Below are 26,468 nucleotides of genomic sequence, written 5' to 3' on the forward strand. Positions count from 1 at the left end.
TCCCTGAAGTGTCCCGAAACGGTTTAAGCATCATCCAGTGTGAGATTTTTATTAGTAACAATAATAAACCTACAACTATACTGATTTTTATTCAATGTTCCACAAACTACGCTACAGTAAATCCAAGTAAACAGACCTAATCTTGCTGGTAAAAAAAAAGCTTCACAGCATCTTTGCAGATGGAAGAGGAGGGAAAAGTGGTACAAGAGCCATCCTTTTCTTCTGCATAAACGAGATCAGAGGTCCCTCACAGTTGTTAACCCTGAGTAAAAGTGTATTCTCTTCAGACTTCCAAAGTTTTCATTCTTTCTCTTCACAAATGCAAGAGTTCGCTACAAAGTATGATCGATGTGAGTGCGCCTTTAGCATTTAAATGCCATACAGGACTAGCAGATAACCCAGTGCTTTTGAGAAGCAAAGGAAAGTCTTTGAACTGGACACCAGAATCAATCAACAGTAGATGAAATCTCAGCCCATTGATCTTCTTAAGAGCTTTCGGCGACCTAGATGAATAAAATGGCAGCCTTGCTCCACAGCGTGAAACTGTACAATTGATCAAAGCAATGGCCCGAACTGAGCAGACAGGCCACCTTCTGTGCTGTTTAGACTTCCCTATTATGCTGGAATTAGCCTTTTTCTCTTTGCCACAATAAAGGCCGTAAGGCTGTTCTCTTGAAACCAATAGTGTCGGAGAGTGTAAGAATTTAAGGGTCCACAGAGGACAATGAAGAAAGTGCACCGTACAGATGTATTGACCGTTCTTCTGTCCAGCTACTGCCTTTGTGAGGTGCCAGAGTCACACCAGCAGCTAACACTCAAAACTCTGCCAGACAGGTGAACCTGACAGGCAGCAAAAAGACTCCACAATAACACCTGCTTCAGATAATACGATGGCATCTACTGTCAAGGCTTTTAAAACTGTCTCGCTTGGGTAGTGAACGACCCTCACCTCACTCCCCCCTCTCTCGCATCCTTTATGCTCTCATATTTCCAGAAGCTCTGCAGTGCCTGGGTTTAGGGTCAAAATTTAAAAATAGTTATGCTCAGGGACAGCTGTTGAACTAGAGCCTAAAAATAACCTGTCATCTGTTGCACCATGAAAACAAAAGACAGCCAGTGCGAGTTTAATGATTGGGGGGAAGCAACCTCACTAATCTGCTGCAAGGATAAAAGGGGAGAAAAAGGACAGTCACAGTTTAGCAGGACACTAAGCTCAGAGTTTACTTCAATCCTGTTCCATAATTTTCTCCCAGGTTAGTCTGATTTTCTGTGCTCTGGCTCTATGCAATCTTATAAAAATACTAACACTGTGACACAGCAAGTGTAAGCTCACTCTACTAAGGCAAATGAATCCTGCCACAGAGTATTCTGCCTGAATAAACATACAAATACAATATATACATGCTATCAAACGAATTACTTCAATATCACAGAGCACTGAAAAATTCTGATACTATGACATTAAAAAAAAGATGATACTATATTATGATACCAAAGTAGCTAAACTTGGCAGCAGTGCTACAATTAACAATGCTTGTTTCAAAATCTGGTGAAGGCTAAATGACATGTTGTAAGCAGACAATATAGAAACACTTTGTTTGAACCCTGCTACAAAGCTAAATTGCTACACAGCCAGAACTAATGTCGATAATGTGCCTTACTTGTCTCCCACAAGCCACATTTTTTTTTCCACCAATATGTTAAATTCAGCAAATAATCTGTAATTGTGAGTTAAAATGTGCAGAATTGTGTTCTCTGTAGATTTGCTTTTGCTGTTTAATTACTTTGCTATTCAGTGTTGATCTGAGGGGAATGACTTCCCCTTCGGAGTCTTGGTTCCTCTCAAGGTTTCTTCCTCTTGCTCTTAGGGAGTTTTTCCCTCTGTTGTTCTTGGCTTGCTCAATGGGGCTTAGATCCGGATTTTCTGTAAAGCTGCTTTGTGACAATGGCAGGTTTTTTTTATTATTACAATATTGTAATGTCATAATGATAAAAGGTAATTATCATGACTTTAATTTTAATACAGCATATGCCTAGCTGGGAGTTCAATAGGTCACTGGCTATGTTTACATGCTAAAGGTTTACATGCTAAGATTTTTGCCAATCCGATTAAATATATTCCGATAACAGATTAAGACTGAGGTGTTTATATGCCCACTCTACTCAACAATCTGATGGAAAATCTCTGTTTACATGCACACTACAATAATGAGATCCAAAATGATGCGCATGCGTAGAGTACCACTTAGTGTAAACGTTACCATGACAGTGAGCATCACGTGAGGTCCGGTCAGTGTGAGACAAATTTTCTGTTGGCGCGCTTGTGTTTTTAATTACTTTAAAATTATAGCAGCTCAGAAAATGTACTTCATATGTACTTATTAAGGAAGCAGCGAGAGAAGGACATCATGTTCTGAGACACTGGATGCCCGTCCCACTGCCGTCTTTTAAAGTTCAAAGCATAAACCGTTTCTGTTCCCACCACTCTGAACGTCCTGAACTTTCGCTATGACGTGACGCACATGCGCAAAACATACTTACACGTTCCGATTGGGAATGTAATTGGATTCAGGCATTTTCATGGCTATTATTTTTCTATTTAACGGATTATTTACAGGATTACCCACCTCGTTCAATCAGAAAGAAATTGTATTCCGAATGGTCTCAATCGGACTAGTCTATTCCGATTAAGGTGCTTACATGGATATTTTCTATTCCGATTGAGCTATTAGTTGGAATATTAATGGATTATTAGGTTGCATGTAAACGTGGCTATTGTCAATGAGCAGGAGAGCCTGAGTAGAGGAGGGTGACCAGACCAATGAAAGCCACGTCATTTTTAAAAGGGAAAAAAAAGAAAAGAAAAAGAAAAGCCTTTAAGCACAGTGGACAACACTTCAGACAGAAGTATGGATAAACACATTCATAAATGTTCGTTCGATATTGATACATACCGCGATAAATGTCAAATCATTATTTCTTTCTAGTTTGAAGGCTGATTTTTGCTCCTGGGGGGTTAATTGCTGTTTTAAACTATCCTTTATGGTCGGAACACGACAAACACTCGCCAAACAGTGGAACATTTCACAAATCTGTCATGGGAGAGTGGGAGAAAGTGTCTGGTGAGTTGTTTTTACCAGCTGGGAAAGCATGGCTATTTTGTAATAGTCATAATTTAAGAAAGAAAACAGATTATTTTTAGCTGGTGACGAGCGCTCGGCTACCCCGCTACAAATGACATCACAGTATTCAGACACCAGCTAGCGACGACTGGATTTCTCTATACTATCGTAGTAGTTTAAGGGGTGAACCGCAAAATATCAACACCAGACAAACGGAGTCCTCTTTTTAGGTATGTTTAAACTGAAAGTGGTGCTTTTGTGTCGTGTTTGATCTACAGTATCATCAATTCTCCGTGTTGTGGAGTGACGGAGCGCTGCTTTAAGTTAGCCAGCTGCTAAAAACAACTAGCCTGGAAAGCTAGCGTTCTCCCGCTCTCCAATGCCTCACAGCTTCCTCAGTTTACTTTCGTTTAAATCAGGGCTGTAATTTACATCAACTCACTTCCTTCTTTCGCTTTCGTTGCTTGGGAATGCACTAATACTTAAATATGACTGTCCGAGCGCTGTAACAGCGCTGTAGTTGTGAGGATTGTGATTTAATGCTGCTAAAACCGGTTAGGATGTACAGAAAGAGGTGAGTTCGCTGTAGGACAATATAGTTACACCACTGACCTCGTCTCTCACACTCGGTCACAGGAGAACAGATCGCCTGTCGCTCCACTCAAACAGGGAATGTATAACTCCGCGTTTCAGCCGTTGCTAAAGACTCCTCTTACTCGTGGCCCCCTCCCTCTCTAATCATGTAGAAAAACTCGGAAGTGCGCCCTCTCCTGACAGCAGAGAAGTGTCGCTTTCCTTGCAGTAGAAAACGCCACCAAGGCTTTCGCTGAACGTGGGAGTGTGAGAATGGTGTATTATATCGAACATTTATTGAACATGTCGTATCGCTCTATCGAGGAAAGGTTATATCGCAATAATTGTCGTTATCGTTTTATCGCCCAGCCCTGGATCCACGCTAGGATTACAGTCATGTTATAGTGACAGCATAAACATGCCTGTTGCTCTTGATCTTTCCTCTTTGTTTACTAAAGCCTCATTGGTACCCTAACATGATGGACATCAGCCTTGCTCCCTTTGGGGCTCCAGATGAGCTTCTGCAGCACAGCAAACAGAGTCTAACAAAGAGATCAGCCTACATTAGAGCCCTAGGGACAGCAGAGCACAGGCACAACAGAGCACAGGCAGAGGCCTACAGACACTAGTTGCATTCTAGACCAAGGGCAAATAGCAGGTTGGGACAACTATAAAGAAAAATCCCAACCAATTTTAGCTGTGACTGGTTGAGGGAGTTCAGGTCAACTGCAAAAGTTCGCAGAAACAACAAAGCATGCCGAGCAGCATTAGGTCACATTTTCCATTCTGAAGATATCATCAGTTATGAACCACTTCAAATTAAGTTACTGATGTCCAAATAAATCACACTCTGTGTGTAACAACCTTAGATATTACAGTTATTGCTGATGATAACAAAAGCATGGCATAATTCACTATTAATCTATTTCCCACTTGTAGCGAGCAGAGTTCTGTTTGAAGTGCAGATTCTAAACCTTCAACTGACACATTTGTGATTACGTAAAGTGGTTCGGTTAGATATTTCATTATGATTAGAATTCAGTGAAAATGTTGTATTAATAAAGTCATTTTGACACAGAAACAAACATTGCAAGTGCAGATTTGAAGCTGTTGATACAGAATGTAAATTGAATGTAAATGCAATTAATTACATAACTATAATTAATAAAGTGAACACAATAACGTATATATATATATATATATATATATATATATATATATATATATATATATATATATATATATATATATATATATATATAGCACAGCAGAACTCTAGGTTCTATTTTTTCTGTTTTATTTAGTTTTCCTTCCACTTCCTCTCAGCGATTAAAAACATAATAAATTAACTCAAAAAATAAAAATATGCATCTCTTTAAAGACAAAAGAGAAAGAAAACAAGACTTACAACAGTCCCCTCTCACAGACAAGGAGCTACTATAATCATAAAACTAAACCATGAACATAATTTACTACTCAATATTCTTGTTTATGGATGTGTGTGATAGGAGTTCGCAGAAAACCAATGCAAAACCAAACTCAGAATGGCTGTAGTAATTGCTTGGCCTTCTCATTCTGCAGTACACTCCTATATCAAACTAATAGCATAACCCAAAAAAAAAAGAAAAAAAAAGAGGTAATTACCAATTCCAATTATGTTTAGTTACATTGTAATTCATTTCCTTCCTAGAAAAAATAAAGACAACACCTTTTACAAACAGGATTGTTTCAGTTTTTTCTGCACAACAAAGCTAAATAATTAAGAAACGTACTTGCTTCATTGTCAGGCATCCTAATGATTGTCCTGTAGAGACTGCACATGTATTCGATTAAGCACTGAATAATTGAGGAGGACACTGTACCGCATGCATTCACATGGGTTACAAAAGCCTTTGTGTGCTATGCACAAAGAAAGGCTTCAATCTTCTGACCACAGACCGGTCAGTTTTGCTAATTAAAGACACAACTGCACAGTGAAGCAGAAAAGTCTAATGTCCACAAGGGATGAATATATGGCAGTAGACAGAAGGACCAAATGCTTAAAAAATACCACATACACTTAAGGGCCATCCAGTGCACTGATGCTTTTAAACTGCCTCAAGATGATGAAAATGATGTAATATCCCACCTGTTGGACCGGTTTCATTGTGAAACAGGTGGGATTTAACATCACAATTCTCTCCTAGTCAAACCGGTGAGATTTTAAATCATTGTTTATGTTTCAGAGTTAGAATGGTGAAGAAATGAGACTGAAGTTAGGTTCTAAAACTTCATATCTAGTTGGCTGATTGATTGGCTGGATGCGTGTAGGAAACAAGAAGGGGCAAAGTTTGTGCTAAAATGCCAACATGTGGGGAGACCCAAGCACAAGAGCAAAAGGAGCTAAAGTATGTATATGATATAAACAATGTATACCAATTTGAATGAACTTCCAAATGTAATAAATGTAAATGAATCAAATTAAATCCGCTGGCAATCGTACTAACAAAACACAGCCAACACTTTGCTTATATCTATGACACATTCATCAATGGATGAAATGGACCACTATGTTATACTCTGAACAACTGTTGCTTAAGTACCACTCGAATTGGTTGTGCTTCAGACCCCTTCCTGGTTGTGGATGAATCTGATGATACAAGTACCATGCAAGAGTATTCAAAGAAAATTCAGTCAAAATTTTTGACTTTGCATCTAAACATTGTGCCGGATCCTCTTGAGTCTGTGCGTGTGACACTTATATGTAAAGATGTATGATGTCGTCCAAAAAAGTATGGAGGCACTCCAAGAAGCATTTACTTTTATCCTTTGTGGCCCAAAGTGTAAGATTTGATTTTATGTGGTGATATTGACTGTTACCTGTAAATTCCTAAGCTAATGACAATGCAAATGATACTTGGCATTTGCTCAATACTATGTAGATGGTTAGGGTAAACAATATGATTAAACATTATGATTACATGTTCAGATATATTCTTTACTTGTGAACAGCGAAACTCAACACGATGCTAGCCAACATAGGCATCCGTTAGCTGACATAAGCATTTTCTGTCAAGCTGTCCAATAATGTTGCGTTAGTGGCATTTCAAAAGATGCGCTGGCGCGCTTTACTTGTCTCAGAGGAAACACACACTAGCCTTCACCTTCCCATCTTAGTAGCACTGAGAGACCTAGCCAGCGGATGGTAATTGGCCACAACTAAATTGGAAAAAAACAATTTAAAAATCCAGAAATATATGCACAGTATTGTCCTAACGTTTTGGGCAACAAATAAATTATTTGAAAAAAGTTATTTAATTAGGCAGTAAATGTTTATTTCTACAGAAAACACAAACATTAGATTAAATACAAATAACATTAATGCAGTAAGCAGTGTTTTTAATATATGTCAATGTGTTCGTTTAACCATTCTCATAGCCCTCCTCAAGGAAGCCCAGTATTATTTGTAGTTATCATCCAATCCCTGGTTTGGCCAATCACTGTTTCATTTCGTTAAATTAAGTGTGCTAGCTATAAAATTTAACAAATCCATGTGATGGATGTGTGCATCCAGGAGACATCTGGAACTAAATTTTGTTTCTTCTAACTACTTTTTTAGAAAGAAGCAATTGTTACTTTTTAGTGTATATACATGCATACGCATCTATTCTAATGATATATGGTGTTTTCACTGACATACAGGCAAAAACATATTTATTGCCAAGATAAATGATTTTAAATATTGTCCTTAGGTACTTACCATTTTTGCACAGTATTGTAAATATAAAAAATAACGAAAGAAGTGTGTGTATAAAATGCAATCTCAGTCACGAAGGGCTAAATTTTCACGTTAAAAAGTATCATTATTTTTCTGGGCCAGATGAGGGGGTCATTAATGATAGACAAGACCCACGCATGGCATTCTGCACTGGGTCACTGACCCCACCCATGACTGGACCAGACAGCTCAGTTTAGAGCTAAGGGTTTAACAGAGCTGTCCATCATTACGAGCGTTCATGAAAGAAGCTAAGCCCCAGCTGAAAGGCCAAAGCATTTGAACCAGCCAAGTCTGAGAACAATCTAAAGAAGGAAGCAGACAGACTGAATAACTCTGGGTTAATAAGTAGACCTTATTAATCTTTCATCAAAACACAATTACTTATTCAAGCACGTGTTTAAGAGGAGAAGACAAAGGGTAAAATAAGACAGGAAGGCCATTTTTCAGGTACTGCGGAAAATGCAGAGTGGAAATCTTAGCTTAAAGTGTGACCTCAGCTTTGCCTTCGTCTGTGAAAACACAGTTGAGTTGAATGCAAAAGACAAACATTGCATGTGCCTACAAGGTAAACAAATCTCTGAGAGATTACAAAATCAGCATAATTTATTTTTTCGTTAACATGTGCTAAGAGGCTTATCTGAATGAAGAGATAAAAAAGCTAAAACAATGCAATTTATGTGGAAATTGCGTGCCTGCCTTCTTCCATTTCCAGGCACGGGAGAGTGTGTGTGTGTTGTGGGGGGGCAGTAAACGGCGTGAGGAGATCAGCACATCCATCACTGTCGCCTAGCAGAGTTAAAGCAGAGCAGAAAATCACACCAGCCTCAGCTACTGCACCTCTATACACACTTCAAGGGCACGTGTGACACTACCTCTACAGTGAGGAGGGAGAGAGAAGACTTGAGAGATTATGTGCTGATGTCCCTCTCTTGTCCATCTCTCTCACTGCTGTGCACCTGTACTCTTAACTTTTACTTTTCTTCCTGCACTTGTGCTGTGTATGTCAGCAGGACAGAGAGAGAGAAAGAGAGAGAGAGAGAGAAAGAGAGAGAGAGAGAGAGAGAGAGAGAGAGAGAGAGAGAGAGAGAGAGGAGTGAGACAGAAGAGAGAACAAGACAGGAAGAAGGAAAAAGAATGATGGACAAATAGATATAGAGATAGAGAGAGGTGGGAAATAAAGAGAAGAGAGACCAAGAAAGTGAGAAATGTATGTTTGTGTGCTGAACTACACTCACCAGAAACACCCTGTAGGCATCTTTGCGGCTCACAGGCCCCCAGCATGGATCGGTGTCATTATACTTTACACCCCCTGCACTGCATGAGTGATTTCCGCTGTAAGAGCACAGACACACATATAAACTCAACATATTAATGTCATCAAAACAATCAGATAACAAAACATCAAAAGGTTACTAAGCAGGTCATCAGAAAAAGTTAACTAGATGTAATTAGGGCTGGGCAATGACTACATTTATCATTATCATGGTAAATTACATCACAATGATGGCTTGTTTCCTTACAAAGAGAGCATAATTAACCAGGTTTAAAATAGGCTGTAGGTCTGTTCAAATGTACAGTGTGAGCCACCAAAGAAAAAGATTTCTAAAATCGCATATCGCATATGTCTGGAGAAAGTATTTAGAAGTCTTTAGAAAGCATTGAACTACAGCTCAACCACCCAATCAAAAGACTCTGAGAAGACACATGAGATTCGCAGATGCGTTACCCTCAGATGTGATCCCTGCTGTCACTGTGCTACAGAGACTGCTGTTGTAAGAAATGATGAGCAAAACTATAAATCATAATGTTACTTTACTGTTAAGGTACATTGCATTAATTTACACTAATAACTACTTACTTCTAAGTAGGTAATTCATAATGGCATTGGACTCGATATCGGCAAGTACTTAAAAACGTACTCGTACTCAGCAAAAAATGGTATTGGTGCACCCTTTTCATTAATATTTATCTGTTTTAATATTTACTGTTTCCTGATTTCTTTCATTTTGAGAAAAAGATGCTGTACTGGAATGGACCCAGTCTTGCTTACTGGGACACAGCTCTCTGTTACCTAACTCCACCCTTCCCTTATTCTCTCAAAAAGTAAATGAAGCACAAACACAGCCTGTTTGTGTTTCCTCATCATTTTAAGCACTAGATTCCTGATCATCAAACTCCAAGTCAGAATCAATCAAAAGATTTGTCTGAGACACATGAAAGGTGGGCTTCGGGTTAAAAGAGTTAAAATATTATGCTACTGAGCTGGATGACTTCTTGTAACTAATCAAAACTAGTTAGGACATGACAATGACAAATCTGCCACCATGCTAATGCTACTTCAACAAGCAATCTATCTTAAAAGTGTGACCTTGTGCTACCATTTCTCATTAGGTTAAGTGGAACTGTTGTTGATGATCTGTAAAGCTTGTCCAACCACAGCAATAGGTGCTATGAAAGAAAGCTTCTGTAAACAGAGCATGTATGTCTGAATAAAGAAAAGTATTCTCTCATTTATTCTGTGGGAACTAAGCTCCTCTCAAATGCTTCTAACAGAAAAAATAGGAAGCGATCAGCAAATCCCTGAAGCCAGGTTTCACAAAAACATAATGGAGCAAGAGTTCAATCTCTGCCACTTTTCTCTGGCTCAGACAGGCAAACAGAGTAAAGAGGCTGTTAGCACAGGGTAATTTGGTACTAAGAGTTCCAGCTTCAACCACAGTAAACAACCTATTTTCCCTTCAAACTAGAGGTCGCAGAAATAAGCCTATACTCTTACAAATAGGTTCCTAAATGGATCTTAGCTTAGACCAGGGGTCGGCAACCTAAATGTTAAGAAGAGCCATTTTGTCCTTTCAACAAAAATCTATCCACTTTGGGAGCCACAACATTTTATGTCCATTTTACCATCTTGGCTGTAAATATGTCTCAGTATGTGCTAAAGTGTACTAGTGTAAGGTAAACAATATAAACGAAAATGCAGACTCACTTTGCTCTGCTTTAAGCTTTAGCTCAGCTATAGGAGTTTTTTTTCACATCTCTGGCAGGAAACTTTTCTGCGAAATTAGACTAGTTTCCTGTAAAATGTCTCTCAATGTTCAATTTTTTACAAGGCTGAAGTCAGCTTCTCATTCGCCAGCTTCTTGTTCGAATGTTCCCGTTCCACTTTAAACGGTGCCTGAGGTGCCAGAATGTAACTGCGGCATCAAGGTGGAACGGGAAAATTCGAACAAGAAAGCAGCTTTGTGACTTTTTAGTGTTTGACAGTTTCTCATTGCAGATTAAACGTATCAGAAAACAAGTGCTTATGAATGCAAATAAGTCTATTTTTCTCTAAATTATCAATGTTCGTCTTAAATCTTTCTCTTTGCTGCTTTTTTCTTTAGCTACTCACTAGACGAGACTGTTGTCTGTGTTGCTGGGCCTAGCAGTCTGCGCACCAATCTTCAGCGTTAAGGTCGGTGAAACAGATATGTGAACTCCAACTATGTGAGAACTGTGTGTTAGATTGATCAGCAAAGCTTTATTTAATTGCAAAGAGGGAATATTTTATTTTTACCTAAAAATTTAGTTCTGCTGTGGAGCCACAACAGGGCAGTAAAAGAGCCGCATGTTGCCGACCCCTGGCTTAGACTGTGCTAAAGTGGTACAGATAAAACCTTCAACTGGTTTAAAAACTTTACATTATGTGGAGGTTCTTCACACTCACACCTCATTTACAAAACAGGTTCTTTAAGGACCATCCGTGGAACGGCTGTTCAGGGAACCAAAAGTGGTTCTTCTACGCGCTGCTCCAAAGAAAGCTTGTTGGGGAAGAGACGGTAACTTCGTTTTCCGAACACCAAGTTTGTTTGGGGTTTTTTTTGGTCAAAATGACCTTCCAATAATCTAGGATGCCCTGATGTTGTTAATAATTTACACTCCTGTATTCTGCAGTTCACTTCTCTTATTTTGCCTTTCCAGGTACTGTCCTCTGACAGTGGTGGTCACATTGTAATAAGGCAGAGGCTTCGGAAGTGCCACCCTAGGCGGAGTACGAGGCTGGCTGACACTGCCTGCCCCCATATGGGATTTCTAATGGCACGCTGCTTGGCTAAAGGCTTCAGTGTAATAAAGAGATGTCTTGGAGCCAAACAACAAGGGCCAAATGCCAAAGCTACAGGGGGAAATCAAAGAGGCTAAAGGCCAATTCAGACACACAGAGCAAAGGAGGAGAGGGAAAAAAAACAGAACTAGCAGCTTCTAAAATACCTAAGCAAATAAGCCCCATTTCTGAACCTTAGATGCTCAGAAAGACTGAGTATGCCTGAATATGCCTGATTATCTAAGTGAGAATAAGTTAACACATTCTGTACAGAGAACAAACTTAAATATGACAATTCTCTGCAACTTTTCATGCACGATTTTGTTTAATTTGATGAGTTTAACCTATTGGAAAACATAAAAAACATAAAATATGGTTAAAAAATGTTAAATTCAACAAATAAACAGTAACTGTGCATTAAAATGTGTTGAAGTGGATCTCCAATAGAGAATATGCTAACTTATTTTCACTTAGAAAATCAGCAAAACATGCAATTTGACGAGCTGATGCCCAAACATTTGCATTTTTAAAAAAGGGTTAAACTTACCAGGCCACTTCCATCAAGGACACTGGCACGGCTGCAGCGTAAATAGCCAAATCTCCATACAGGTACACGATGAGGCAGATGTAGAACATATTGACCCCAACTGTAGGGAAACAAAGAATAAGGACAATGGAGTTAAATTACAGTTTGACAGTGCGGTCACAATATTTTCTAATACACAATGGTATCTTGGAGTATCTAAGACTATCTTATACATCTGACATAGCTTGTGTTATTGAATTGTGTGTTCTGTTTTTATTCTCCTAAACACCAAGGGCATTGCATACTTTGCAGTTAACTGCAGGTTGCAACCATCAATCAACTAAAACTAAAAACCACTGTTATATGCAACACCCATGATGATACACCAGCATAGACGAAATAGAATGTCCAAAAGAACCCAGAATCCTCTTCTAATTTGTAAATTCGACTGCTTTAAATTGCACCCATAGCTTATAAAAGCTTCAGAAAAAAGCGCTGCCAACAGAACGGGACGCTCTGCATCAGTCAGACATGCGCCTAAGATCACCATGTCCAATACCAAGGGCCAGCTAGAGGAGAATAAAACCAGTGGAAATGTGTTCTCTGGAGTGATGGAACACTATCAAATACCTTTGGGATGAGCTGAAGTGGCGTTTGTTACCCAGAGCTAATCATTCTACACCAGTACTTGACCTAACTAATGCTCATGCCTGAATGCAATCAAATTCTCAGAGCAATGTTCAAAGTGCAAAGCGCAAAGCCTTCACGGAAGAGCAGAGACTAGATTGTTACTGCTGCAAAGGGGGAACAAACTCCCTACCAATATCCTTGCAACAGTGGTAGTTAAACACTGCTTTACTGATGAATCTGATTCAGTTATCAGCCATGAAGTGAGAACTGTCACACTTCTTAAACCCAAACAGCAGAAACTCACATGGTTCTAAAAAGTCTAAATTTTATAGTACAGGATGGAGCTTCCTCGAATTCTCAGTAGGTTTGCTGACTTCTGTTAATTAACTCAGTCTATTTTTCTGTCAATTTACTTCATATGATTGGATTTTGTATTTAAACTTTTCCTTTCAGCCAGTGCAGTTGTAATATAAGTGAGCAACTGGTGACTGTCAGCTTAGTGGCTGATATTAGGATATACAGACAAGCCTGAAATCATGTGACATGCATCTTTGTTACAATTTGAAACAAGCCACTGAATATTAGTGCCTTATTGGCACTAATACAGACAAATTACAGATGCTGCATGGACACAGATTCAATCCATGCTGCATGGATACAGATTCTATCCATGTTGTACCCCTCCCTCACCACTGGGAATATTAATCATGCTAATTAAGAAAGCAATCGCTTCATGATAAACTCGCTCGCTCTTCTCCTCCTCGCGCCTCACCGCTCCTTACTGTCTCCGTCTATTGCAGCATGCGCACCAATCCGAGATGAGAGACGGAGCTTTTGAGAGGAGAAACAGAGCGGCACGCTGCGTCACACATCCATCACGCACTCCAGTTCTACCGAGAATTTCCAACAGCCCTGCTGGCCCCATCAGCCCATTTATTACTGCCAGGCAAATTAGAGATCCCAGTCTATTAAAGCTAAATGAAAAAGCTAAGGCTATACTCTTTTTAGGGCCTTGATTGATGTATCTTTTGCCAGAAGGAAAAGGGCAATGGCTGCCGCATGCTTCCCGTCAAACGTTTAAGCGAAATGAGCAAAATGTGGAAAATGAACTGTGAAATGCCAAATTGTACGCAATGTTATAATCTTTAGTGATTACATAACTGTTTGTACTGTGAAAACTAGGGCAGAGAAAAAAATTAATCAGTTGTGAAATGCATCACAATTTTTGCTTAAAAGACTTCAACGATGTACAAGATGTCAGACTTTTATGTTTGTGATGACAAAAATATGGAATGATGGAAAAGATGTCAACAGTACCACACATCTCTGACAAAAAAATAAAACTCCTATCTTAATTAGTTTTTAAGAGGGCTGTCACTATTGATTACATCAATATATACATATTTTACAGCAAATATTTAATTTTAATTTATGTACACAGAAATTTTAGACTACAAACAGACGCATATTAGCAGGATCCTGCTGGTGTGGATTTCCTCTCATTCAGAGATGCACACAAACGTGTGAATAGATTAAGCTGATTCATTAAAAATGCAACTTTAAATACATTTTTTAATCGAGTACTCATGACAGCCGTTTTTTGGGCTAGTGTTCACTTTAGCACTTGTTAAACAGGCTAGTTATACGAATATCTAAGCAACACATATTAGTCAGCTTCATGGTTTGTGATGCATTGTTCAATTCACAAACAAATTTCCAATCATCTGGTTGCAATATATTACTTCATTCCAACACACAAAGTTGTGTGTAGCTGTTTGCCAAATTAACACAGCATTTATCACCGTTTGGCTGAAACCTGTGCTTTGAATATGGTGCAATAATTACAGAATAATGATCTCTTAGCAGCCTATTTGTGTTGAAAGAGTAGAAAGAAAAAGCCTATAGCTGTGGTTAAAAATGTAAAGCTTCATCAAATAGTGATCTATGTAAACAAGAAGAAGAAACAAGAGCAGCACTGTTTCTGCACTGCAGGATATGAAAACAAATGTGATTGTTTGTACTGTAAGGATAACAGCTAATGTGCACCTCCCATAAGACAGGTCAGAGACAGGTTTAATACAGAAGTCCATTCACAAACTAAAGACTTATTACTTGTTAAAATGTATCTATTGAGTTCAACCTAGGGCTTTCTTCATATTAATTAAATTTCCTTATTTATTTGAACTACATATGACACTCAAATTAGCAGATTAACACAGAAAGACTTACTAGTAGGCTAACTTCAGCAAATGCTAGACATGCTGTGTGTGATTTTTTTCCTCTTGTTTAATTGGTACCGTGGTCCTCCACACTGTTTAATCCACACCATATACTTGCTGTATAGAACGTGTATTCTGTTTACAAAATTAGTAAAATTTCACTCCCATCTCTAAACTCTTGGCATGAAGTTTTTCAACAAAGTTGCAACATGAGAGCTTGCCAGAATCCTGAATGCAAATTGCGAATCAAATCATGAGGTTCTTCCCCAAATGCAGGCCAAGAAATGTAATAAAATTGCTGAACTGAATTCTATCTTACAACGCTAAAGACTAGCTTTTCCTGTTTATAAAAATGTAGACGAGAGCAAGAACTGCTACTGAAATACTGCTGTTTGTAAGTGAATCGCCTTAAACCATTATGTGAGTTTTTACAACTCTTATGGAGTCTCATGTGGCATTAAATTCAAAGAAGAGGCACTTAAAGAGGAGTCAATAGGTGAGGACTTCAAATCTCACAACTGCACTAGGGCTTAAAATGTTAAATGTCTACAAGGCACAGATGCTCCTGTAACTGAGCTGGATTGTTATTTTAGAGAAAATTACATAGCCAAGTCTAAGAGCCTCATTGATTTTTCCCAGCAACTACTACTCCTGTGTTTATTTCTTGTCACTGCTTTCTGTACAGAAGTGCACAGAGTCATTCAACGCTTCCATGTAGAGAGGCAAGGCAGAGATCTTAAAATCCACAATTTGCATTCTAGAGTTCTAAATTTCTGAACAACTGTTAGACCTAGAGTCTGTTTAGCATCATTACTCTGCACAAGCCATTCGCATTCCATGCATATTGCTGTGTTTCTATATTATGATAAAGTCGAGAGGACATTTAAACAACAGCTCACACAGTGTGATAAAGCTCACGCCTCCCACACTCGTATCTTCTCTGTGACTTTAGCCAAAGTCGTATTCTAATCAACGGGCAAATCGTTGACGGTGAGAAGGTTACATTCACACTGCAGACCAGATAAACCAGCGCCCATCAAAATTCCTGTCAGTTCCTCTGGGCATATATCCATGGCCCTCATCCAAGCCTTCTTGTTCTCTCGCTCTCTTTGTGTCTCTGTCAGCTACAGCTCGACAAGATCTGAACGTCCTTTATAGAGAGGGGTCTCATTAAAGCAACAGTTAAAGGGGAACTCCACAGTTTTTTCAAAGTGTCTGCACATTTCAACTGCTGAGGTGTAAATGGTGCACTGTATAGAAACGTCAGATTTTTTTTTTTTTACTTTTTTAAAAACTATTGTAATGTTTCAGGCATCAAACAGTGTATCTGTAAGCATTTAGTGTATTTGCCCCCTGTGAAGAGTTTTCAGAGGCATTAAACACTTCAGACATTCTGCTCCCATCAGCATTACAATGAACAAGTCACTAAGTTCCTCTAGAGCAGATCATTTCACGTAAAAGCACTCTGAATGACTGTTTAGATATTCAAACATTTAAATATTATTATTTAATTATGCAGAAAAATCAGTGAAATTCACCTTTCCCTCACCCTACATGTAGTCATTTGGCCACATATGCTAGGTATCTGAAGTTTGCTTTTTTTAGATTTGTGCTGGACTTGCTAGGCTAATGTAGCTAACAAGTGATGTAAGCTTAAAACATATACAGACTAGGCAATTTTTTCAAACGTACATAAAAGAGGGGCGTTGTTTGTCTAGTGTTTGAGAATTACACTGCAGTTAATGCTTTTCCACAGCGAGCGTCAGATATATTGCGGTTCACCACTCAAACTACTACGATAGAATAGAGAAGTTTAGATGTCTGCTAGCCTGTGTTTGAATACTGACATGGAGGCGGTAGGAGTGATGGCAGTAAGGCGGTGTGATCCATCACTGACCTACCGAGCCAGCTAATGTTTGCTGTTTGTACTAAGTTGACGTTGTTGATAAACTAAACAGTTTAAAACTTGTAACCAGATAGCCTAGCACTCATCACCAGACAGCTAAAAATAATTTGTTTTGCTGACTCGAAACTGTCTCTCATTATCCCATGACAAATTTGTGAAATGTTCCACTGTTTGGCAAGTGTTTGTCATGTTCTGACCATAAACGATAGTTTAAAACGACAATTAACCACTCAGGAGCAAAAAGGCTGGCAATGTGACACTACATAGACCATAACTCTCTGTATTAACAGTGCACTGGCTTGCTTCCTGCAAAATTGCTTGTGGACCTTAGAAAATAAACTGGGTTTTAAAACAGCCTGATGTTCTTCACAGATGTAGCTAGCAAAGTTTGCCATCTGAGAGGCTGAACCCAGCAGCACAACGGTCAAAACAAACACTCACAAATAAATTTAAAGAGGCATTCAGCATAACATTAAAATGAATGTTGTCACACAGCCTGCTGTGTTTGTTTGGAAACAATAAGTTTTACCCCCACCACTTTTAGAGGTGTGGTGCGACCCCTTTCTGCAATTCTGTTTTGTTTTTTCTTTCCAAATCCCAGACTCTAAACAGGAGGTAAGTGTATTTACAGGCCCAGCCTGTGGCAATGTCCTATTAGACAAAAGTAGCAATATCCTGTTTAAATGTCAAGGAAGAAGTAGAAGTGAAAAAGGAAAAAATGGGGTTTGAGCATATTTGCGTGGGAGAGCTGCTTTCCTCAGCTCAGTGCGTGTGAGCGACAATCCTGAGCCTGGGGCCTGCGGCGGTCCTAACGTCACATCATTAACTCCTACAGGCAGAGGCCGTCAAGGATCAAATGTCCATCTGATTGGCTTTCTGCACTCGCTCCCTTAAGGCCAGGCCTGCTGCTTGCTCAAGCAATCTTAGCCTTTGCTTAAAAAAAACCTTAAAAATAAAAAAAATGGCCCATTAATTCCCACAACACAATCACTGAGAAGTTAGCCACCTTCCCTCTGAAATAAGGGTCTGTGCACCACATGGCTTTTTCCATCTAGAATAAAAGCACTTCACAATGTGCAGCATCTTTGTGAAATAAAGGGTTGTTGCATCTGCAGCAGTGTTGTGAAATTGCCCATACTCACAGTGCCTAGTTTGCAGACACATCATCCTGTTGTTCCTCTAACAACCTAACTAGCCTGTCTCCAGTACAAATAAGATGCCATATCCTTAAAGAGATGTACAATTGTAAAGCACTATATTATAAAAAAAACTGAATTTTCCTTTAAAAAAATTAGTTTGATGTAGTATGTAAACACTGTTTCAAAAAATACTTTTAACTCTCCAGTATACACAGTCCATATAAGAAAAGTAACTGAAAATAGTTCATCTTGAATTCACTGTTTCAGTGATGTCAAAAAATCCAATCCATTTACATATATTCATCCATTCAGCATGTTAGCTTCACTCATTCACACTGAAGTTATAAGGAATGTTTTAATCTGGACTCTTTTTTTGACTCTAGCAAATACAAGACAGTCAGTAAGAGTAGAGCTCATTTACACATATCAGTCATAAAGGTACAGTAACATAACAGCTTCTTTAATTCCAAGGGATAAGAGAGGTTGGAAAATGTAAATATAACTTATGATTGTTTTTGGTACATAAAACCATATTAATAAAAAAATATATAAGATATGGATCCTTATGCTGATAAGTGCTGCCAGGCTTAAGGATGTATATGATGTAATCCAGTTCAATAGAACTGACAATTATAATATGTTCATGATTATGTGATGCAAAACTACAAAGTTGATTAAATGACTCGAATATATAACAATAGACTACTAAAAATTCTATATTTTAAAGATCTTAAGTTATATATGCACATACCACACTTTACCAGCCCAAGATAAAACAAATTTAGCTTTGTCTAAATGCATCTCACCAGCTCTTTAAAGCTGCTGCTGCCCACCATGTCTTCCTCTATAATTTTGCACAATCATGTGATTTCCTCACACAACAGTGCATGACATATTCTTTCTGATAAGATGGATGAAACAGCTGTCTGTCTTGTTACGTATGGATGATACATCATAGACGTTTTGTTATGATCCTCTCAAAAAGTGGTCCTGAACAACACTATCTCTAGCACCATGCTTCATTTGTTAGTAGACTTATATAGCAGAACCAACTGTACCCTCATGCATGTAATTCAAAAATGTTCCTCAACTTGAATGATTATTCAAACAGGAATTCTTGCTTATTGGAAATTAAATAAAATTTATGTTCTTAAAACGATAGAATTGGACGGAAAAAACTGTGTATTTCATTGGTTAACAGTTAATCGGTTCAAACGTTAACACCACTAGTCCAGAGCCATAATGATCAAGCTGAGGGCAACAGTGCCATGAAACATAAAGCATGAAAAAGAAACCTTGAGAAGAACATATCAAAATCTCCTCTGGACTGCATCTGATACAAGAACTATGATAAAAGCTGCACAAGTTTTCAAGAGGGATTGAACAGTGGCACTAGAATCAGGCAGAGGAAAAACTGTTGGATAAGCCAATGAACTAACGTTGGAAGTCCATCAAAGACCGTCAGTAAAGGTCCTATTCCACTGTAGAACCAAATGGTTCCCAGGGCTGTACTGTGCCGTTCCTCACTGGTGCAGACTCGTGAAACCGGTAACGGTTTCTTTTTCCGTCTGCTGTGCTGCTAAATCAGAACCAGGAAACTACACAAAGAGTGGCTAACTGCTAACAGCTTAATACTCACAAACACACACTAAAAAACGTTTGATACTGACTGTCACTCTAACACCAGCCACTTCGCATGCACTCAGATTCTCAGATTATCGTCTAAACAGGTGTATTTTGAGCATCAGTTACTGAAACTGAGCCTGTACTGTGGTGGGTTTTACCTGCAGCCGGCCAGTGACGCTAGCATTAGTATAGCCCGGGGGGGTACGGCTTAAAACACCACAGAACAATTCTGTTTTCATCTTTGTGACCTCAAAACCAGGCATTTGAATTTGTGCTCTCAGATACAAGTCTTTATCTTTTAGATCAAGTGTTTCTGAAGCATCAGTTTGCTGGAACCAAACCTACTGTGGTGGCAGGCACTGTACGTTTGCATTAGCTTAGCCTAACAGGCTCCACCTTAAAACACTGAAGAAAAGTTCAATTTTAACTTTGTCACTCCAACAACAATCAGTCAACTTTGCTCCCTGCGATTTAAGTTTTTATCTAAACTTGTGATAGCAGAGTGCCATTTGATCAAACTAAACCTGTACTGGAGTGTTTGGATCTCAGTAGCTAAGCTAGCTAGCTAGGAAAGAGTAACTGGCTAGCATTAGCTTAGCTAGGAGGCTACTTATCCCAACACCACAGAGCAGGTTTAATTTTGACTTTCTGTCTGTCCAATATCAGCTGCTGTTTCCTCTAATTTCATTTATCATTTAAACTTGTGTCAGTAAACTTTTGTTTGTCAGAATGTAACCTGTTCTGAGCTGATAGCACGCTAGCTAGGCTAATACTAAACAGCTCCTCTCTACTGATTAACCATTTAACATTTAGAAATTTTTGTTAGCTTGAAGCTTTGACATTTATTAGAAGGTAAATTTAAAATCAGGCACTACTTTCTTTTACTTGGTGGCTGTATGAGTGAACTGAACGTTTTTTTTATTTGTTTGTTTTTGGATTTGAAATGCTACGGTACAACACAGACATACATGTAAAACCAATCGGTGAATAGCTATGTTGTTAAATCATGCCACCAAACAGTTCTGTGGCCCTGAACACGGTTATCTAACCATGGTGAGAAAGCCACACTGAGCCCGTGTCTAACTGCGTATGTGTGGAAATGCCACTGCCACGGTTTCCCTCCATGCTCTGAACCATTCGAAAAAAGGCCAAAGACATAGAAATAGATCTGGTGGATTACCAACTTACACCAAGGGTACATAATACACAGTTTGTTAACTGTGTCTTGTTCTATCACACCTATAGGTGAATGAGTGTTTTGATGAATCAAGGGAATCCAACAAAAGCAAAAGTAATTTGGTCAAAATAATGTAAAAACAATCTTTAAACCTGAAATCAAAATGGACATTTTTAACCTTTCCTGGTTCAGGTCTCTGCCCATTTTAAGCATGACTCATCATATCATCATCTAAAAGACAAAATTGCTTTTCCTTTTTCCCTTCATCAAAATGTTTTGTCCGCCTCTAAAGCAACACAGTTTTGACGGTGTCACTGTGCACCAGCGGGTGGGGGGAAAATAATGTTTCACCTCCCCCTCTCACCATTCCAACCTATCATGAGAGAAAATGATAAGCTAGCTCACAGTAATAAAATTGTAATAGTAGTAGTTTTTTCCATATCATGCAGCCCTCATTTATAACCTATGGCTACTGTGAAGCACAAAGGAGACAATATACACTCCTCACTGCCTTCATTTCTGATCTTCTGCTTTTCAGCAGGCTGCATGCCCATCTAATTCATTTATGATTAGAAGAGTTGGGTTCGGCTGCCACGTTGCAGTGGGAGAGGTTTTATCTCCTCGGCCAATCAATACCTTCCCGCTCAAGCACCTGGACGAGAGAACGAAACGGCCGGCCTGCTCCATCCTGCGAGGGGAAAGGTTAGAGCGCAGGGGGCTATTTTAACACTTCAGGCTTTAATAGAATAATCCAGAGAGGCGCCGGAGCGAGAGACTGCCGCACTGAGAGAAAGCTTAGCTCCCCTGCTGAAAGCGCGAGGGTGTGTGTATGTGTGTGCACGAGAGCATGCGAGTGTGTAACAAGTGCAGCACCTAGTGGATGAGGTTCACACTCAGACCCAGCAGAAAAACCAGTGAGCAGCAAGAGCAGGGAAGGAAGGCCTGCTTGTTTTTCCACCTATATTTTGTGAAGATGCCAAAAGCAATCCTGTTGAAGTATTACATCGCTGTGTGCTGTGTAAGAGACTGTTGAGTCAGCCATCGCTTAGCACGGCCAGCACAACGAAGCAAAACAGGCCCACCATTCTGATACTGCAAAAGAAAGCGGGGGAAAAAAAGGATTCACCAGATGAGAAAATTGCCTCCATCTGCAGTTCAAGGTGAACACCATTCTCCTTTCAATTTGCCTCAGTAAGGTTTTCATTATCTGGTCTTTTGGTCTCTACATGTGTCTGTCCCTCGTTGCTGCAGTTTGTAGATAGAAGATTAAACTCAGCAGAGATGGTGTCTGAGTAGGTAATTACAACCAAAGGCAATTTCACCATTCCTAATTACATACCATTAACAGCCAATATCCCTGCTTAATGCCACTAAATACTAGAGGGAAAAAAAGACCAGAGTTACCCTTACATGACCTTCAATAACTACTTTATTTAAAGGGATGGAAGAAACAAGAGATACTATCTTATACATTTTGATTCTTTGGGAATTCCTGCATTCAAAGCAGTCTGAAACAGTTTTAGCTGCCTCCTAACAGAATGACTTGCACCTATGATGCTTATGCATACAATTATACTAATAAGTCTTATTACTGTCTATAACTGATAAAGGTTATAGACAATAATAAGAAATTACAGCTTTAAAATGGAGAATTTTCATGCTTTTTGGACAGTACTTGGAAAAGCATTTGGGAAAAAGAGAGAGATTTACCGTTTGACCTTTTTTGGCATTCTGACCCCTTTTCGATCTCAGCCCTAATGAAACTTCACTTATTATAGAGCAAATTCACAACAGCAGTTAAATAGTGTGAATAAATAGGCTAAGCTTAGCAGAAACTAGCATCGTCGTGCACTAGTGGATAGCCCAAGTCAAGACCTGGACACAGAGTCTGAGTCAAGAAGTTTAACTTTTTTTAATTGGTGCCAACCTGTGGTGAAGCAGCTTAAATGAATAATTTCTTCACATCTTTAGGTAAGCTAAACTAGAGGGGGATGCTGTAGTCTAGAGTCTTGAGATGGATTTCTAGATTAATGGAAATCTAGTTAAAGTTACTTTACAAACAAAACTTTGAAAAATTAATTTCTAGCTGCAGTGGGAGCATTTCAAAAAAGTTGGAAACTTTCTGATATTAAAAAAACAGATGAATAAATAAAAAAAAAAATTATGTGCCAAGACGAAACCTCTTACTCAGGAGTGGGGAAGCAAATCTAGAGACTGGCATTCATTCAAGTAATCTGCATAATTCTAACCCTGCCGCAATACCTATTATAGTTCCAGAGGAATGCACTCTAGATGAGATTTCAACCAATGATTGCACAGGGGGTGAAAGCATCAAATTACTAGGCACTCTCTCAGGGATAATTATCACAGCATTCATAAAACATGTAGTGAGAAAGAATGACTTTCTTATTAACTTATTTATTATTTCTAACACTGGGTTTGATTTCTTGGACCTCTCTGAGAAGAAGCAAAGGAGTTTAGGAGAAAAACTTACCACTCCTGCTTCACTTCAAGCCCTGAATTTTTGAAATTTTCAGTAAGGATAATGTGATTGTTATTATAATGAGATCTTTAACAAGCCCTTCATGGGGTTCAAACTGATGTGTTAGAGCAGGGAATACACTAAGAGCATTTGAACACTTAAGCTTTTCTTTTTCCACACCTAGGGCTGGTTGTCCTGAGAGTTCGGTATTAAACTAAACTGGTATTAAATTTGCACTTTTAAACCCAGATGGGCTCAGTATCTTTTACATGTAGCCTAGAGTCATAGAATGGATATGTGGATATTTAGCACCTTGCAAAGGTTTTAGGCACCTAAGAAAATAATATTTTAAAAAGGCCCACATCCTGCATTTCTCTTTTTTCCCACCTTTTTTCAACTTTTTGTATTAAAAAATCTGTTGTAATTCATTTTTACATGATCATTTTCCAACCTCTCTTTATCCTTTGGAATTAAACAGGCTGCTTTTAATAGAGTGCCCCTTAAATGGATATATGTAAATGAGTTCTGATTGGATGTCCTGTATTGTGTCTCATGCAAAAAGCAGTCCAGGTTGAAACACTCCTTATAGCTTCAGCACAAATGAATAAGGCTAAACAGATGAACAGATGTTAATGTGTTTGTTTACATCATGAAAACAATGAATTCATATACCTTTTCTATACTATATGAACAGTATGGACTGAAGAACGAAGGTATGTTTTGAAACTTTAACAATGCTTACATACTACACCAAACTCTTATTTAAAAAAGCCAGGATATTTTGTTTTCCTATGAAATGGGCCCTTTTGAAATCTATTATTTAGGCAGTAAGCATTTATTTGCTCTGACAACATTAATATTGGGGAAAAACACAAGTAATATTAATACGTAGCAAGTAGATTTATGTGTTCATTTAACCACTTCCAAACCTCTCCTCATGGCAGCTCAGCATTATTCGTGGTTATAATCCAAGACCTGGTTTGGCTAATCAGTGCTTCATTATGGTAAATCTGGAGTGCCGGTGGTGGATCTGATCAAACAGGGACATCGAGGAGACATCTGGAACCAAACTTTTCTAACTAACTTTTTCTAACTAAACTTTTTTTACTACATCAATTTTTTGCATTTATTTTCATGTCAGTTGCTGTTTTACAAGCAGAAATACACTTAAAAATAGTTTTTAATAACACAGATAAATGGTTTGAAAGCATTTGCTTAGGTGATGTTTTTTATGAATACTCTGATGGTTGTCCTCTAGTGAGTGTGGGGAAGGAAATGGAAAGTGGTGTAACACTTTCAGAGCATTGAGAATGTTGCAAACATATCCTCCTATGTGGCTAAAAAGTGAGAACGTCTCCTTGTTTGCAGGTTCCTGCACAAGGACAAGTCACACATCCAATAACTGTCAAATATCTGAACCTCTCAAAATATTCCCTGTTGGTTAAAAATGTCTGTGAGAAGGAGTACAGATAAAATGTAAAATCCAAAATCAAGCATGAAAAAATGTACTGAAGTTGTGAAAAGAGACAGGACGTGTTCAAAACCTACCACTCTCTGACCATGCAAAAGAGAACATCTAACAAACCTAGGTGAGCATCAATTGTGCAAACTCATGCACTCTGTGCCTAGAAGACTTCATGCTGTTGTTTACGAGAAGAGATATTCAGCGCAATTCTAGCCTAAACACACAAAACAAAACAAAAAACTGTCCTACATAAATGACAGAGGCACTAATGTTGGAGTACTTCTACATGCTTTACTTAAGGTTTCAAGGAATAACTGGTAAATTTTTTGAGCTTCCTTTAATAAACCTGGTTCTTATGCTGGCTCTCATAACTTTTCTGATGGAAACAAATGAATAAACGATAACTTTAGCTTGGAAAGTAACAAATAAAAAAAAGACACTAATTGTTTTCAGAGAGTGTCCCAAGAGTACTTTGAGCACTGTACATGAAAAAACTCTTTCTTATACAAGCCCAGAATCAGTCCTGGGTTTCAGACTAGAGTCCCCAAACAAGTGTGAAAACGCACTAAACTGTGCACTTTTGGGGGACTCCAGGATTTGGTCTGGGAAAAATTTACCAATGACAGTTTTAAGCTTCTACTATTATATTTTTCTGTTATGTATTACAAAAGATGCTGCCTTTGACTTTACAAACCACAACAAAATGATGACCTATATGGCTTTGCAAATTTGGGCTATCCATACATTCCATCAGTAGATCCTACACCTACATGTATGACAGTTTTTCCCTAAGAGACTGAAAATGTACCAGTAATTGTCCTGTCTGTACAATAAAAAGTGCAATTTTTCTATGCAAACTCTAACAGACTTATTTTTCTTGACAACGTCTGTAAATGCTGACTGGGCCTCTCATCAGTGGTGATTAAAAACCTTCAGATTATAAAAATATAGCAGAAAATGCACAGCTACATTTATTCTGAACAGTTAATGTGCTTTAATGTGCTTTAGAACAAGAAAGCACTCAGTTCAGCAGCGTTCACTAAGTGCTTAATTGCATAAGCAAAACAAAGCAGAGCCTTTACTATTTAAGAACCACTAGAGGGCTACATAACTACAATCTTCAGAAACTAATCATCCCCACCTTTCTCCCAAACATGTCCTTTCTAGGCTTCCTGCTGAACTGAAAAAAGTGGAAATGAGATGAGAATATGACGGCTATGCCTTTTTTTACTTGTAATGCAACAAGGAAAATCTGTGGCAAAACAAATCCAAATATGAAGTTTAATATAACCTCTACTTTGGACAGCATGTGAGAATTCTTACCTTTATTGAAAAACATAGAGGCCATCTGTCCCATCTCGACTCTCTCCACAATGTCAAAATGGTCTCCTGACCCTACACGCTCTTACAACAGGGAAATAAGGACAATCATTTTAGATCAATATTTCAATGTAAAAAAGGACAAATACAGTCAAAATATTGTCAAATTACTTAGGCAAGTACTTACGAACAGAAAGAATCGGTCGAGTCTCAACCGATTCAGACCGACCCCGGATGTTGACCTCATCATCTGAATAGTCAGAATTAGAGTCACTATTGCTGACCTAGAGAAAGAAGACATACAATACTGCACTCAAGTCTTTCAAAATATTTATATTTCCATAGATCCAACTACGGCTGCACAATCACACTGATGCATATTAACATGCGGGTATCCCTTGCAATATATTAAACATGCCTTGGGGGATCAATAATGTTGCATCAT

General features: G+C 38.6%; 1 protein-coding gene across 2 annotated transcripts in view; it reads right to left on the bottom strand.

Moving 5' to 3' along the window:
- Positions 1-26,468, bottom strand: part of tmem104 (transmembrane protein 104) — a 75,663-nt gene that overhangs the window by 42,062 nt on the left and 7,133 nt on the right. For both annotated transcript variants that reach the window (XM_036590324.1, XM_036590325.1), the window contains exons 5-8: positions 26,211-26,307; positions 26,027-26,107; positions 12,081-12,180; positions 8,688-8,784 (exon numbers count right to left, since the gene is read on the bottom strand). In XM_036590324.1, coding sequence (XP_036446217.1) covers positions 8,688-8,784; positions 12,081-12,180; positions 26,027-26,107; positions 26,211-26,307 — 375 coding nt within the window. The remainder of the gene's footprint in view (positions 1-8,687; positions 8,785-12,080; positions 12,181-26,026; positions 26,108-26,210; positions 26,308-26,468) is intronic.

The sequence above is a fragment of the Colossoma macropomum genome, unplaced genomic scaffold (genome assembly GCF_904425465.1).
Source record: "Colossoma macropomum unplaced genomic scaffold, Colossoma_macropomum, whole genome shotgun sequence".
NCBI lineage: Eukaryota > Metazoa > Chordata > Actinopteri > Characiformes > Serrasalmidae > Colossoma > Colossoma macropomum.